Source organism: Chelonoidis abingdonii, chromosome 8 (assembly GCF_003597395.2).
Source record: "Chelonoidis abingdonii isolate Lonesome George chromosome 8, CheloAbing_2.0, whole genome shotgun sequence".
In the NCBI taxonomy this organism is placed as follows: Eukaryota; Metazoa; Chordata; order Testudines; family Testudinidae; genus Chelonoidis; species Chelonoidis abingdonii.
Genome location: NC_133776.1, coordinates 50,916,112 through 50,931,186, shown reverse-complemented (window position 1 = coordinate 50,931,186; position 15,075 = coordinate 50,916,112). Strand labels below are relative to the sequence as shown.

Genomic DNA, 15,075 nt, shown 5'->3' with positions numbered 1-15,075 from the left:
TCCAAAACTAAAAATTACATGATTGAGATCCAAACATGTTAAGGTATGAAAATACACGGTTAGGGCACTAATTCTGCCCTATAATGACACCTTCTAATAATCATAGAATTACGATTAAGATAGTTCATTGCCTGTTGTCTCATTAAACTGATTTTAAAGACGACTTATTAGAGTTCTTCCCCCTTATGGTGTCACCTACAGGTCATAATCAGCTTTATGTCCCATGCCATGGGAGCCACTACCTCAGGGAGGCATGACCAAGGAATTCCTATACCTCCGCTATCCCTGCTTGCAGGAGCCGCCAATACAAGTTATTGCATCTGAGGCAGAATTTAGGGCAGCCCTCAGAAACACTGCCTCCCCTCTCAGTCCCTGTCCTGGTATGAATCAGGTCCATAGTCTCCTCTGCCATAACGCCCTCATACGGAGTTTATGGCACAAAGATTTAAGAATGAACTTCACCATAAGAGTGGTCTGTAACCTTAACCCAAAAAGAAGCTATTTGTTCTTACTCACACGACCATAGGGAAAAGTCATCCACACCTTCAAAGACGGTTTCAAGCCAATGACTAGAATCTTTAGCCAAAAAAGAAAAAAAAAAGGTTACAAAAATAATGAAAGTCTATATTTTAGAATATTTTTCAATATCTTTCATTTTAATTTAGCATAGATAGATTATGTGAAAGGCAGAATACCTTAGTTAGGGAAGCCATTGCTAGTAGGGAGTACTGGGTGATAGGATGATCTCTCAATTCAGTCTTTGCATGCAAGGGCTCAATACAGCAAACTTCTCCCTTGGAACCACTGAACAGACATCGAGACTCACATGTTCTCACACCCATAACTCTCCTGAAAACAAAACAATCAACTTGATGAATACCTGGCCAGTGCCAAGAATGGGCCTGCCCAAGATTTTTAAAAAAAAAATCCAAAACGATCTCAGGGCTGATCTACACTACACAATTAGGTAAATTTAGATGATTACGCTAAAAAAAAAAATCTTTTCACAATGCCTGGTAAGAATTACGGATACTGCTTTTATGGCATTTCAAGGAGTATTAGGAGATAGAGACAGGATGGGTCATTGAGATTCTGCTTTAAAAAGCATTTTAGCAGCTCCTGGCCCGTTACCAGAAGCTACAACTACCCCACCCATGGTAACTTGTCAGGCCCTAATCGCATACTTCTGTCTCTGCCCACAGCTGCTGTGAGGTCCAATACTACACAAGTTATACACAAAGGAAGAAAGCTGCTGAGAACTACCTTGCAGCTACTGCCAGTGAAAGAGTTAGGAGAACTAGGTCTGAAGATTAAGAGTAGCACTGCGGGGGTGGGGGGGCAGCAACTTTGTGGCAACTGCCAGGAGTCCCTAAGGTAATGGTATTTCCCCCACAGCTGCAGTCAACTGCCTGCTCTAGTTGCCATATCACATCCATCCAAATGTATCCAACTTTAATCAAAAGACGTATTTTACTGCAATTGTAAGGCCAAATCTTAGATCCAACATATTGTCCAAGGTAGGGAGGAACCTGTTGAACTGTGCTACATTAGGAAAATGCTCTCTCCCTATGATTTCCAAATGTGGTCTTCCACACACACACCTGTGTTGTGGGTGGGGAGGTCTTTAGTCAAAGAGATACATTGCTTAATGATCTAGGCAGAAAAGATTCCATGCTACTTCTGTTGCAGGGTTTGAAATAAAACTTTGTGCTATTATTTTATTAAAGGTCTTGATCTATGAGTTTCTCACCATTTGGAAGATACCCTATTGGTTCAAAGGCTTTTTTAGCTCTAAAAACTTTGATTTATAAAATTAAGACTTCTCTCTACTGTCACATTCCCACAAAAAACTTAGTTATTCTCTTACTTAAATGACAGCTCAAACACGGAGCCTCCACTGTCGTTGCAAATTGCAAGCGTTGGGTCATCTGTAAACTGAACAGAGAATTAGATTATACCCTGTCTGTCTCAATTTTAAATCTAAAAAAGTCAAAGCTTTCAGCAGAAAAACCCCACTGCTGGGATTTTTTTTTTTTAAAAGGGTGGCAAGTATGTTAATACTGTTAATGAAACAGAAAAGCCACATTTAGCACATTATTCTTTGTGTTTACATATTCATACTGGAAAAAACCCTACAGTGAGATCTTTAACTTGCAGTCTAAACACAAAAAGTTATTTGCCATAAAATACAAATATTTAGCAGTTATAGTATTAGAATTTACTATGGCATTTGCAGTATTTTTATTCCAAGTATAAAAATACCATGGTAAAGTCAAATACTGTGCTACTGCAAGTGTCATTACTGTAATGGCACTAATTGTGAAGCTAACTCTTCCTAAATAGATTTAGTAATCAAAATGAGACCACAAGCTCTAAGCTCTCTTGCTTATCCCACAGTTTTATAATGTTACGTAGGTGAATGTTGATTGAATTATTTATTCATTCATATATTGCTTTAAACAGGTCCAAAGCAAGTAACCAAGATTTCCCCCTACACACATTTACCGCAGAAGTCAAACTTTCTACATTACCACAAATAAAGATTTATTTAAAGAGAAAAGATGACAATTTCATAGGATCAACTCAGTGTAAGATGAACACCTGAGGGGGAAAGAAGGAAATATGGTTAAAGTGTTCTAGCTTTATCCTATGCTCTGTTATCACAAAGAAGTCTTGATGAGAACTATGATGGAAGAGTCCAACTGAGCTTTGCCTTCATAAGACACCACCCTTCAGGACATATGTATTTTCTTATGGAACTAAAGTTTAAAGTTGTAAGTAGAATAATATAAAAAGATCCAAAGCTGTGAGTTAGCATGGCATGGCTGATATTACATTTGGCACGAAATGGGGAATATAAATCCCAATCAGTAAATACACACAGTGAATCTGTGTGCCACCATTTTATTATAAACAATAGAGGGGTCCCAGGTTAATTTAATCCCCATAGTAATAAAGTTGTAAATTTAAATATTTTAAGACAGAGAAAATACTAAGCTGGCCACAACCCAGGACTGTAAATCACAAGAGATAACCTAGTTTCAAGTATCATGTCTCAGTCAAAGTTGTAATATTTCTTTTCGCCCTGGACAGAAGACTGTTCTCAGGTGTGAGCAAAGAGTGCCAGATGGCGTAATGGATCTTCCAACACCACTGTGTCTCATAGTCATTGGAGAGTCAGAAAGTTAAGGAAGTCTCCTCCCTTTATCATGAGCCTTGCTATTCACCCCCACTTGATTTTCTTAAATGAGTGAAGGGGAAGGTAAAATCTGCTTTAGCCTGGGAGAGAAGAGACTCTCTTCCCTTTGGTTTGATCCTATACTTTTTCAAGCTGATTTTCCAATTGCTCCTACCACTCTCTCAGGTACTGTTTCAAGCGTATCTGGAGAAAACCTTCTTCCCAGTTTTCAAGCTTGTCTCCTTTGCGGGCCTTCCCCAGAGAGGAACCAGCCATGGAGGACAAGGGATACAACTTGCAATATCTGCAGAAAAATGTGTTCTGGTTTTATCTTGTGCAACAGAATGGAGAATTGGGCCCCAAATCTTTTCAGGTAAGCTGCGCTAAGGCTAAAGGAGTGGAAACAGAGAAGGAGAGGGGCTCTGTGCACCAGCTTGCATTGCAAATACTGCTGTGTACATTAAACAAATCTTCACCTCTGAATAGATGAGATGGCACCTGCCCCACTCTGCTTAATCCATAATTATATTGCAGCTTCTTTCACAACTGAGCAAAACTGGCAATTCTTCGCCTCACCTCACCTCCCTCTCCCCTCGCTCAGGATTATCAGGAGGGAGAAATCCCTCAGGGAGGAGATGTGGCCTTTTCTTGGGGACAGAGCCATGACAAAGAATGGAAGGAGAGGATTCCCCAAGATGGCATTCCTCTTTGCTGAGTGATAAGGAAAGTCAGGCAAAAGGAGAGAAGGAGAGATTGTTTACCTTGTAAAGTAAATGGAATTCTTAGAGATGTCTACCCCCGCCCCCCATCAGCAGCCCAGCGCTGCCATGACAGTACTTTAAGGATGGTCCTTTGCCACAGCAGCACTTGGAAGATCCTTGCTGCCCCTACTCCTTCCATCAACAGTAATGGATTATAACAGGAGTAGTTTTGTTAAAATTGGAGAGAGTTCCAATTAATATCAAAAGGGTACCATTAGGTTTCAGGACTATAAGACTGTACCTCTTTCTGTTGTCAGTGGACGAATCAACTACTGTTTGTTTAATTAACTAATTTTTCTTTTGAATAAAGTTTGGGTTTATCACTCATAAGAACGGCCATAGTGGGTCAGCTAATGGTCCATCTAGCCCAGTATCCTGTCTTCCGACAGTGACCAGTGCCAGGTGCTCAAAGTGTCACCTAGTGGTCCTTTACTAAATAAGTTTTCTGTAATCAATCTAATCTAGAGACCTGACTCTGAAAACTAAGTTGGGTTTTATTGCACCCTTATCCTTAATTTAGTATTAATTGGGAACACTTCAACACAACAATTACAAAGGGCTACAGTGATGACTGTGGTAGAACATCTGAGGTGCATATGAGTGATTAAAACCCCAAATTTATTTAAATCTGTTTGGTGAGAACTAGTAAAGAAGGAAGTTCTTAGACAGTAAATTGACTTTTCACTTCGATCAAAAAGCTTGTCAAAAATTCAGTACATGGTCACAATCATTTGGCACAAACTGGATTTGTTTAGCAAACAGCTCAGCTTTATCATCAGTCCTTCACATCTTTACTTTCCTCTGCTGGGCACAGCGAGAAAGAGAATCTTAGGGCATGTCTACACTACAAAATTAGGTCAATTTAATAAAGTCGATTTTTTTAGAAATTGATTTAATACAGCTGATTGTGTGTATCTCCACTAAACAGATTAAGTTAGCGGTGTGCATCCACAGTACCGAGGCTAGCGTTGACTTTCGGAGCGTAGCACTGTGGTAGCTATTCCACAGTACCTGCAATCTCCGCCGCCTATTGGAGTTCTGAGTTGAGCTCCCAATGCCTGATGGAGCAAAGACATTGTTGCGGGTGGTTCTGGGTATGTCGTCAGGCCCCCATCCCTCCCTCAGTGAAAGCAATGGCAAAAAATCGTTTCTCGCCTTTTTTCCTGGGTTACCCATGCAGATGACACACCGCAGCAAGCATGGAGCCCGCTCAACTCATTGTCACCGTATGTCTCCTAGTGCTGCTGGCAGATGTGGTACTGCAGTACTACACAGCAGCATCCCCTTGCCTTGCCTTGCGGATGGCAGATGGTACAATACGACTGCTAGCCGTCGCCATCATCCCGTGGGTGCTCCTGGCCAACCTCTGTTAGGTTGGTTAGGGGCACTTGGGCAGACATGGGTGCTCCTGGCTGGCCTCGGTAAGATCGGTCAGGGGTGTCTGGACAAAAATGGGAATGACTCCAGGTCATTCTCTTCTTTAAGTTTTGTCTAATGGAGATTCAGTCCTGCCTGGAATATCATGCCAGCTGGAGGCTTCTGCCTCAGGCTGCTCTCCCAGCTGGCAGAACCACGCAGTCACACCTACCCCAGCCTAACCCTTGCTCCCATGGGTCATGAAGCCTGGACAGTAGCAAGGAGCAGTTCAACTATACGCTGAGCAACTGCATAATGGTGATAGAATGTGTCTTTGGATGTTTAAAAGCTCGTTGGCGCAGTTTACTGACTCAATTAGATCTCAGCAAAACCAATATTCCTATCGTTATTACTGCTTGCTGTGTGCTCCACAATATCTGTGAGAGCAAGGAGGAGACATTTATGGCAGGATGCGAGGTTAAGGCAAATCGCCCGGCTGCTGATTACGTGCAGCCAGATACCAGGGCAGTTAGAAGAGCACAGGAGGGCCCACTGTGCATCAGAGAAGCTTTGAAAACCAGTTTGAACGGTGTGAAAATTCTGTTTGTTTCTCCTTGATAAAAACTCACCCCCTTGGTTCACGCTACTTCCCTGTAAGCCAACTGCCCTTCTCTCCCGCCTTTGATCTCTACTTGCAGAGGCAATAAAGTCAATGTTTCAAATTCATGCATTCTTTATTAATTCATCACACAAATGAGGGAATAACTGTGAAGGTAGCCCAGGAGGTGCGGGGGAGGAGGGAAGCACACGGGTGGGGCAGTTGTAGGGGCACCCCCTAGAATGGCATGCAGCTCATCATAGAAGCACCATGTCTGGGGCTCTGACCCAGAGCAGCCGTTTGCCTCTCTGGTTCTTTGGTAGGCTTCACGCAGCACTGCTGCGGGTCCATTATAACCTCTGTCCTTCATGCCCTTGGAGATTTTTTCAAATATTCTGGCATGTCGTCTTTTGGAACAGAGTTTGGATAGCACAGATTAGTCTCCCCATACATCAGTCAGATGCAGTACCTCTCATTTGGTCCATGCTGGAGCTCTTTTGCAATTCTGGGACTCCATGGTGACCTGTGCTGATCAGCTTGCTATGCTGGCTAAACAGGAAATGAATTTCAAAAGTTTGTGAGGTTTTTCCTGTCTAGCTGGCCAGCGCATCTGAGTTGAGAGTGCTGTCCAGAGTGATCACAATGGAGCACTCTGGGATAGCTCCCGGAGGCCAATACCATCGAATTGCATCCACACTACCCCAAATTCAACCCAGCAGGGTCGATTTCAGCGTTAATCCCCTTGTCAGGGAGGAGTACAGAAATCAATTTTAAGAATCCTTCAAGTCGACAAAAATGGCTTCATCGTGTGGGGCTGCCAAACCCAATGATAGCACATTGGTCTTCTACTCTGGTACCAAAGATGTGAGGGTAATTGATAGTGCTTTTGCCCCAACCTGGTGTCTGAAAAGTGATTCATTATCTACCTAAATTTCAACCTGTAGGGGAGGTGAAGGACTCCCCAGTGGTGTCCCATTCTGGTAACAAAAGGGGTGTTCTGGGAAACTGGCAGTGTCTCTTTCCACCACCTAAAATTGATTCCAGTCCAGGATGATTGGAAAACACCAATATGGGTATTGCAAGATGATTAAGCACCTACCCTCTGTTTCCCTTCTCCCAAGAGAAACACTGAGGGGAAAACACTAAAATTTCAGTATGTCTAGGTTCCAGATGAAGGAAACATCCATTTGTAGGGTTTTTTTGTTTTGTTTTTTTAAGTCTTATGTTACCAGTCTTTGGAGAGAGGTCTAAATATCAGTGAATGTTGCAGACCAGTTAGATTCTGTTGTCTCTGATCAAGCATGATAAGATTATATGTCAGCATCAAATATATTAGTAGTCATTATTTTAAATGTGACAAAGGAATGGAAGGAAAGAGCTTTGTCACAGAGATAAAGTTGAGGATCTTGGGACAGAGTCTGAGTGAGAGTTCTGTTGGAGGAGAAGCAAGTAGGCAAGCCCTTGTTCCTTATGGGCAATGAGTGAGTGAGTTTGTGTGTGGTTTTTTTTCAGTTTGCAGAGACTGATGGGGGCAGTGTAGTGACAGAGAAGTGGAGACCTGATTAGAGGGCAGGATTTCCCTGATTAGGGGGCATATAAAGGCAGTGAAGGAGCTAGCCAGTGGCATACAGATGAAAACAGGGGACATTAGTGGGAGTTTCTGAGTGGAGTTTGGGGGAGGAGAGATGTGGTGTTCTGGTTTTGGTTTGGGTTTGGTTATGTTTTTTTCTTGACAGAAGCTTAGGCTATGACAGATACAGAAGGAGCAGTGATAGTAACACAAGGGATGGAAGAGACAATGAAAATGACCAGGTGTGGAAGCTACAGGATGTACATTATCCTGGAACGGGTACCGACAAGAACTTAGTTTGTATGAAGTTCCCCCTGGTAGAGCACATGGAAGAGAAGATCCAAGGTTTGGAGATGCAGGTGGAAACTATAGTTGAATTTCGAAGGGGATTCAAGCAAATGATGGAGGTAAGGCAAGACTCTCACATGCAAAGTGCACTAGAGAACCGTGAGTGTAGACTGCTGGGTGAGGAAAGTGGCCAGTGGAAGCATATGACTGAGAATCAGACTGAGGAAATGATCAGAGAGTGAAGGAGAAATAGAGCTCAGGAACAGGTTTGCCGAGTTGAAAAATGAAGAAGGGGCATAGCAGGCAGTAACAGAAGGTAGGACAAGGAAGAAGAGAAGAGCGGCTAGTCCTACAAGAAGAGAGGAAGAGACAATGGAGACAGCCAGAGTTCAGAGCCCCAAGAGGATACAGGATGACTTGCAGAAGATTGCAAAAGAGAACAAAAGACCAGGGGACTTGCAGCCAGAAAGAACACGAGGAAGGCCAGAGAATCACATCAACACCAGGAAGAGCTAGGTCTACGTGATTGGTGACTCCCTACTAAGAAGGGCAGACAGGCCTGTTACTAGAGCTGATCCAGAGAACAGAAGGGTGTGCTGTCTGCCAGGAGCTAAGATACAGCATGTGGACCCAAAGCTGAAAAGGTTCCTAATGGAGCAGAAAGAATCCACTGATTGTCCTTCACATGGGAACAAATGATACTGCTAGATTCTTGCTTGGATGCTGACAGGGAGCTATGGTCACTTGAAGAATGTTATCCAGCCCTGATGCAGGTTGGAGGGAAATTTCCATCATAAGGAGATGAAGCTTTAGCTCTGTTTTTCCTGGAATAACTTTTGAATCTTGAGCAAATCTTGCACTTGGCTACTACACAAAGTATTCATCAAGCAGCAAAGATGGTGCAAATGGCCATCAATAACTCAGATTGACTCCCAGCAAGCGAGGCAACACTTAAATCCTGGGGATTTGGACATACCCCAAGAGGAAAAAAGCTCCTTCAGGGAAGGGGAGGGAACCTAAGAGCATCTAGAAACAGTTTAAACAAAAACTAACTATAACTATTTAAATAAAAACTGATTACCTGGTCCTTATAGACTAGTTTAACTAAAGATTAAGAAACTAAGAAGAAACAGATAACTAGCTATAGTACTTGGCACCACTGAAATGTTCCATCTCGGGACATAGGTGGTTGAGAAGAAACTGAGGGTAGTTTGTTCACTGCAACCTCTATAAACCGTCAGTTGGGGCACGAAGAGAGCTACAGAGCATATGCGGAACCAAACAGGAACTGCTGCCAAAAATCTCCAAAGGCATGTGCAAGCATCAATACCTGAAATGGAGCACACATAGGGCTATTACTTGAAGAATATCTGATCTTTTCCCAAAGGGAGAGAGTGTGGAAATGGGAATTCCAGGTTTCACAGAGTCTGGGACTGAAGGGAACACTGGTCTTATCCATGCAGATCTCACTGAAGATGCTTCCTCCTGGCTTGCTCCCTATTCTGAGTTTCCTACTTTTAAGCACCTGAGGGGTAGGGTGGTGGCTCATCTGGGGAAACAGACTCCAGGCTGTTTGCTAAACTTAGAACCCTTTGTTCGTCAGCAGGGAACAATTAGGACAGAGCCCCAACAGCACTGCCTTCCAAAAAAGGCTCCTTTAGCTTCTTGCGTGCACTTCTTGTGCTTTGGTTCTTGCTCTTTGTGCGCACCACCAAGGAGGCAGCGGCAGAGGTGAGGGCATGTCAGTAACGTACTTAGCTTGCTTTGCTAACTAAAGCTTTAACTTTTACGATTTAGTCAGCTAATCTGGTGTTCTTACATGATAAATCCAATAAACCAAAAGTTTCTCTCTTGATCAGTTGCAAAACAAACCAAAGAACTTTTGGAGTCTCATTAGTATGCATCACTTCAAATCTGGGAGGAAATTCTACCTCAGTCCCAGATCTAACCTATCAATTATGAGGCTACTAGACCCTTATCTAAAGATTTGAGGGAATGGGGCAAAGTTTTAAGAGAAATTCAGCTGCAATCTTAACAACGGAGTAGATGTCACTTTGTAATTTCTGCTTTTCATCTTCAAAAAACAAAGAAAAAAAGAATATCTGCATCAATTTTACAGAGCTCTAAATAAAATGGTATTAGCTCTTATATAATGCTTTTCATCAGTAGATCTCAAAATGCTTTAAAAGGTAATCTCCTTTGTAAAGCTACTTTGTCTTGGTGCAGGTACATCTCAGATAGTCTACTACTACTGGGATTAATAGCGAACTATATAATAAGACTACTGAATGCTTATTACCTTGATATGTAAAATTGCTGTTCCTGGAGGATGAGCATCTGTTATCGATCTTAAAAGTTTCCCATTAGCCAGATCCCACATGGTGATCTGCAAACAAAGTTAATTTTCTTCAGAACAAAGTTTTCATTATCAGGTGTGCAAACTGAAACAAGTTATTCTCCATGACTCCCTGAGCATCAATAATTTAACAAGTTTCTCAGTTCAAGAAATTTCCAGTCTTAGATTTTCAACTGATGACCTGTTTCTAAATTTGATTTGATGCACACTATCTTGCTTGTCCATGCGCAGCCTGAAAAAAATAAAATAAAAACTAATCCACAGCAGCTCCCCATTTCCAGCAAAACCTACCTCTCATCACCTTGTATGATATTAAATGAATGGACCATTATAATACACTCTTTAAATACCTACAATATACCATTTTTCAAATAGTGCAACAATCCATACAATTTCTTCTACAACATTAGAGATCTATGTGTAACATCTGCTACCGATCCCTACTCTGGACAGGTCAGACCTGTTGACCATGTCATTCTATTCTCTTCAGATTCTTATACCATGCCCATCACCAGGATATCTGATCACTCTCCTGCACTGCAAGTGACATGTTAGCATCTGACCACTTTTTTTTTCCAATCTCATCTCTGTCCACTCAAGGAAACTGCATGTTAATTTAAATTTTATTTCTGCATGGTGTGTTGTATTTTATTTGGAAGGTAAAGTCAAAGAAGTGTGGTGAGGTTTAGTTTCTGTGGGATCATGTTCCACAGTCTTGGGCTGGCTACAGGTAACTAAAGACTGCTTTATAAAGCATGCACACAAGAAGGGAAGAATCAAGGTTGAGTATATGCCAATAAAACTTCCATGTACCCCAACTTCTGAGTGCTTTACTACATGGTCTTAATGTAAATTTTATTGTTATTTTAGAGATTCCATGACCTGAACCTGTTTAGCTAGAGGGTCAACAGAGCATTGGCTTTTGCATACTTAAAGCGAGAGTTCTCCTCTGACTTGTCTCACTGACTCGTTGAAACCTTTATGCATTGGGTGCATAAAGTTTTCAGCAGCACAAAAAAAGGCACCCTATGGAATCCCATGCATATCCTGGAATATCACAAGGATGCAGCAATGCTCCAGTGTGTATGTCCCATAAGCTTACCTCCTCTGACTGTATGTAAAAAAAATGTTAAACATTTAAAACTGAACACCAACTGAGATGCAAAGTGCTATTTTCATAGATTCATAACAGCCTAATTAAAACCAGTTTCCATCAAACTCTCAAAAGGTACTGCATACCTTTGCTAACTACCTCCCTGCTATGTATCAATTTTCTATCTTTAGCTATTGTGATGACAATTTTTTTATGGTGTTTTTTTAAAAAATTGAGACATTTTCCCCTTGTTCTCTAATTGAACAGTTTACACTCAAACTTTACCCAAAAAAAAAAACAACCTAATTTTCCAGTAGTGATCAGACTGAGAAAATTTCAGCATGAAAAGATCAAAATGTTATGGAGCCTGAGCAACTGAAATCATGGTCTGAAATAGGTAAAGCTAAGGCAACTAACTAGATTTCTCTGTCACTCTAGCTATAATGCTGCTACAGAACTTCATCATTAATATATCTAAGACTTCTAATACATCTAGAAGGCTAAAATTCTGAACATTATTTTTATATAATAACTTTTAAAAGTACATAAAAGTTATTATATAAAGAAGTGTATTTGCAAGTAAGAGTTTAAAAATACTAAAAGCTTGGTGATTTGTGCGCTGAGATCAACAAAAGGCTTAGTTCCATATTGTTACCCTCAGTTTTGCACAAGCCTTATAGATCAGAAAGATGAGAGGGGCACATAGGAGGCAATGTTCAAGTTTCCCCACTTCAGGGTATTGTACAAAAATTCACTAGAACATGACTTAGTGGGGAAAAAAAGTGTTCAAGCATCTTCCTAGCATGGAAGAAACTCATCTCCAATTTTTACTTACTGAAATTAGCTTGAAAAGCAAGCATCACAGTATGTACAGGAACAAATATTCAAGGAATGTACTTACTTTACAACACCCCCAGTTAATATCCATCACCCTGCTTCCTCCCTTCCTCTCCCTCTCACAGCCCAAGGAGAGAATAACGATGAAATGAAATGAAGAAAATAAGATGACAGAGTAAGGACACTATTACAGGGGGCAGTTATTTTTCATTGCTATGAAAGAAGAGTGAAAGGTATCTGGTCAAAAAGGAGCAAAAGGAGAAGAAGATAAACAAAGAAAAGACATGCACATGTAGGTTATGGAAAAGGTTGCAGAGATTCTTGATTTTAAGTTTCATATCAGAATAATATTTTATCTCCTTGAGACACAAGGTGGGTGACAATTTCTTTATGGGACCAACTTCTGTTGATGAGAGAGATGAGCTTTCTCTTGTTTCTCTCACCAACAAAAGTTGGTCTAATAAAAGATATTACTTCACTCATCTTCTCTCTCCAATATCCTGGAAACGACATGGCTACAACATTTTATCTCCTTGGAATTTTGATTTTATAACTATATATATTTGTCCAGGGCTTCCTTTCTTTTGGACTAGAGATGGATCCAAACTGCAACAATAAAATCAGAGCCCTCTTTCCCCAAAGTCTGACACGTTTTGGACCTATAGGAACTCCTCACTTAACATTGTAGTTATGTTCCTGAAAAATGCGACTTTAAGCAAAACGATGTTAAGCGAATCCAATTTCCCCATCAGAATTAATGCAAATAAGGGGGTTAGGTTCCAGGGAAATTTTTTTCCACATTACAGTATAAGTTTTAAAACAAACAATTTAACACTGGTACACAGTGATGATGATAGTGAAACCTGGTTGAGGTGGAGGAGTCAGGGGGTGGGCTGTTTCCTGGGAAATGCCCTACTGCAAAATGAACTAGCAATTGACTGACCCCTCAAAGTTTCTCTCTCGCAACACTCTACAAGGCAACAAGAAAGGAGGGAGAGCAGACAGACACTGTGTGTGCAAGAGAAAAAATTTGCATTTCTCCTTTAAGTAGCTGACCCCAGGCTTAAGTATACTGCCTTGTTAATTAAATCAGCTTGCTGAGACCTGAGATGGCAGCTACTGCCTAGAAGCTCCCTTCCTCCATCGTGTGTCTCACCTGCTCTATGGAAGATGGGGTAGGCAGGGTGCAGGAGCAGGGGGAGACAACCTGACATTAGCCCCCTTTTCCCACCCTCCCCCCATACAGCAAGGAGGAGTCTCTGGGACCAGCTCCAAGGCAGAGGGCAGGAGCCACACAAGACAGTGGGGGGAGGGACAGCAACTGCACAGGGAACTTAGGGGGGCTGCTGGTTCACCTTGGTTCCAACCACCCACCTGCGAGCTGCAACAGGCTGCTCCCAAACCACATTAGAAGGGAGCATTTCACAACTTTAAACGAGCATGTTCCCTAATTGATCAGCAACTTATCAAAACAACGTTACCCGGGACGACTTTAAGTGAGGAGTTCCTGTACTGCTTCATAATAATGCATCAAACCATACCTCTGAATAGCCCCAAACTTTGGGGAAAGATTCAGATGTGAGCTACTCAAATCAATCCTACCTCTCAAAATAATTCAGGATTAAGTGAAGTATATAATTCCTAGAGAACACTCAGATCAAACAGGAAAGGCTTAAACCTAAATCAGCTAGCTCCCTAGGAAGAGATGTTGGTAGACAAGCATGCTGCACTATGAGAAACTGTTATCCTTCAAACAACAATCATTCCCTAACTGTCTTATTCCTATTCCCCAACATTTTTACGCCTATTAAACGGGAATTACCTGTCCTTTTGCAAAGCCACACAGTAGTCTTGAACAGTCATTGTTGATACTGAGAGCCGAGATAGCCCCATACTGAGCCCCAACAGCAGTGCTGCCCAGACAAAGCCGAAGAGCCTGGTTTGGATCTAAACAAGAAGTAATATAGTAAGAATGATAAAATAAAAGGTATAACCATTAAAATGAAGGACTCAGTCCTGCAAATACTTATGCACATGCTTCACTTTGAGTACAAGTACTGCTCACATGCTTAAAGTTAAGCACACGTACAAGATTTTAAAAGCAGGGTCTAAGCCAGAAAAGAGAAGGAAAAAACCAACTTGGTATTTGCTTGACTTAGCAGACTACTTTAATAAGAACACAGTATTTGTGTTTGTTTTTTTAAACTACATCAGTAGAAAAACAATTTTGATGATTTTTTGAAATATAGGCAAATATTTAATATCCTTTAAATTATTATTTCATGGTTGCTGTTGGAGTTTTTTTTTTGTAATAAACTACTTTTATTTTTTTACTAACGGGGGGGGGAAGAAATGAAAATAAAGGAACTTGTGTCCTGCCTCCTTGAGCAATGGCATCGTTCCTAGCACAGACTGTTTTTACCAGACAGGAGGATTCTAGTGAGGAGGTCAGACAGCTTTCTTTACCTGAAATTTCTGGACACCATTTAACAAGGTAGTTAATAAATCCCAACCCGAAACACGTGTATCTGAAAACATTCGCCACATGTTCAAACTGAAGTACAATTCCTCCTGAAGTTGAAATCTGAAAGATGAAAGTTGTTCTCTTCCTATCAGCTCAACACACAATCAGTTCCTTCCTACTTTAATTTTACTTACAACCTGCCAGTTAGGAAGAAAATTGCAGCCTCCGTAATATTTTTTTAAACTTGTTTTATAAAGTTGTCTCATGTCTTTTTTGACATTAATATTACAGCCTCCCAAAAAGTTAACCAAAAAAACCTTTACTATATGGAGGCTGTGTTTTCTCGCTGACAAGAGAAACTGATGCAGCAGGTCAGACTAGATGATCATGATAATCTCTTCTGACGTTAAAGTCTGAGTCTACAAAAGAACATTTTTATTACCAATCCTGTTCATTCTGAATTTTACACACACTGGATTGCCCCTTTAACAAATCAATTTTGTAAGTAATATTAGCGTGGTATTTTCAACTGTATCATTCAACAATGCATCACCAACTGAAGTCTTCCACAAGT

The 15,075-nt window shown here is 41.1% G+C and overlaps 1 protein-coding gene across 3 annotated transcripts in view; it reads right to left on the bottom strand.

Annotated features, from left to right (window-relative positions):
* The window catches only part of VPS8 (VPS8 subunit of CORVET complex), a 230,249-nt gene that overhangs the window by 188,494 nt on the left and 26,680 nt on the right, over window positions 1-15,075 (bottom strand). For all 3 annotated transcript variants that reach the window (XM_032763623.2, XM_075068603.1, XM_075068604.1), the window contains exons 7-11: window positions 13,860-13,984; window positions 10,051-10,137; window positions 1,868-1,935; window positions 696-849; window positions 517-576 (exon numbers count right to left, since the gene is read on the bottom strand). In XM_032763623.2, coding sequence (XP_032619514.1) covers window positions 517-576; window positions 696-849; window positions 1,868-1,935; window positions 10,051-10,137; window positions 13,860-13,984 — 494 coding nt within the window. The remainder of the gene's footprint in view (window positions 1-516; window positions 577-695; window positions 850-1,867; window positions 1,936-10,050; window positions 10,138-13,859; window positions 13,985-15,075) is intronic.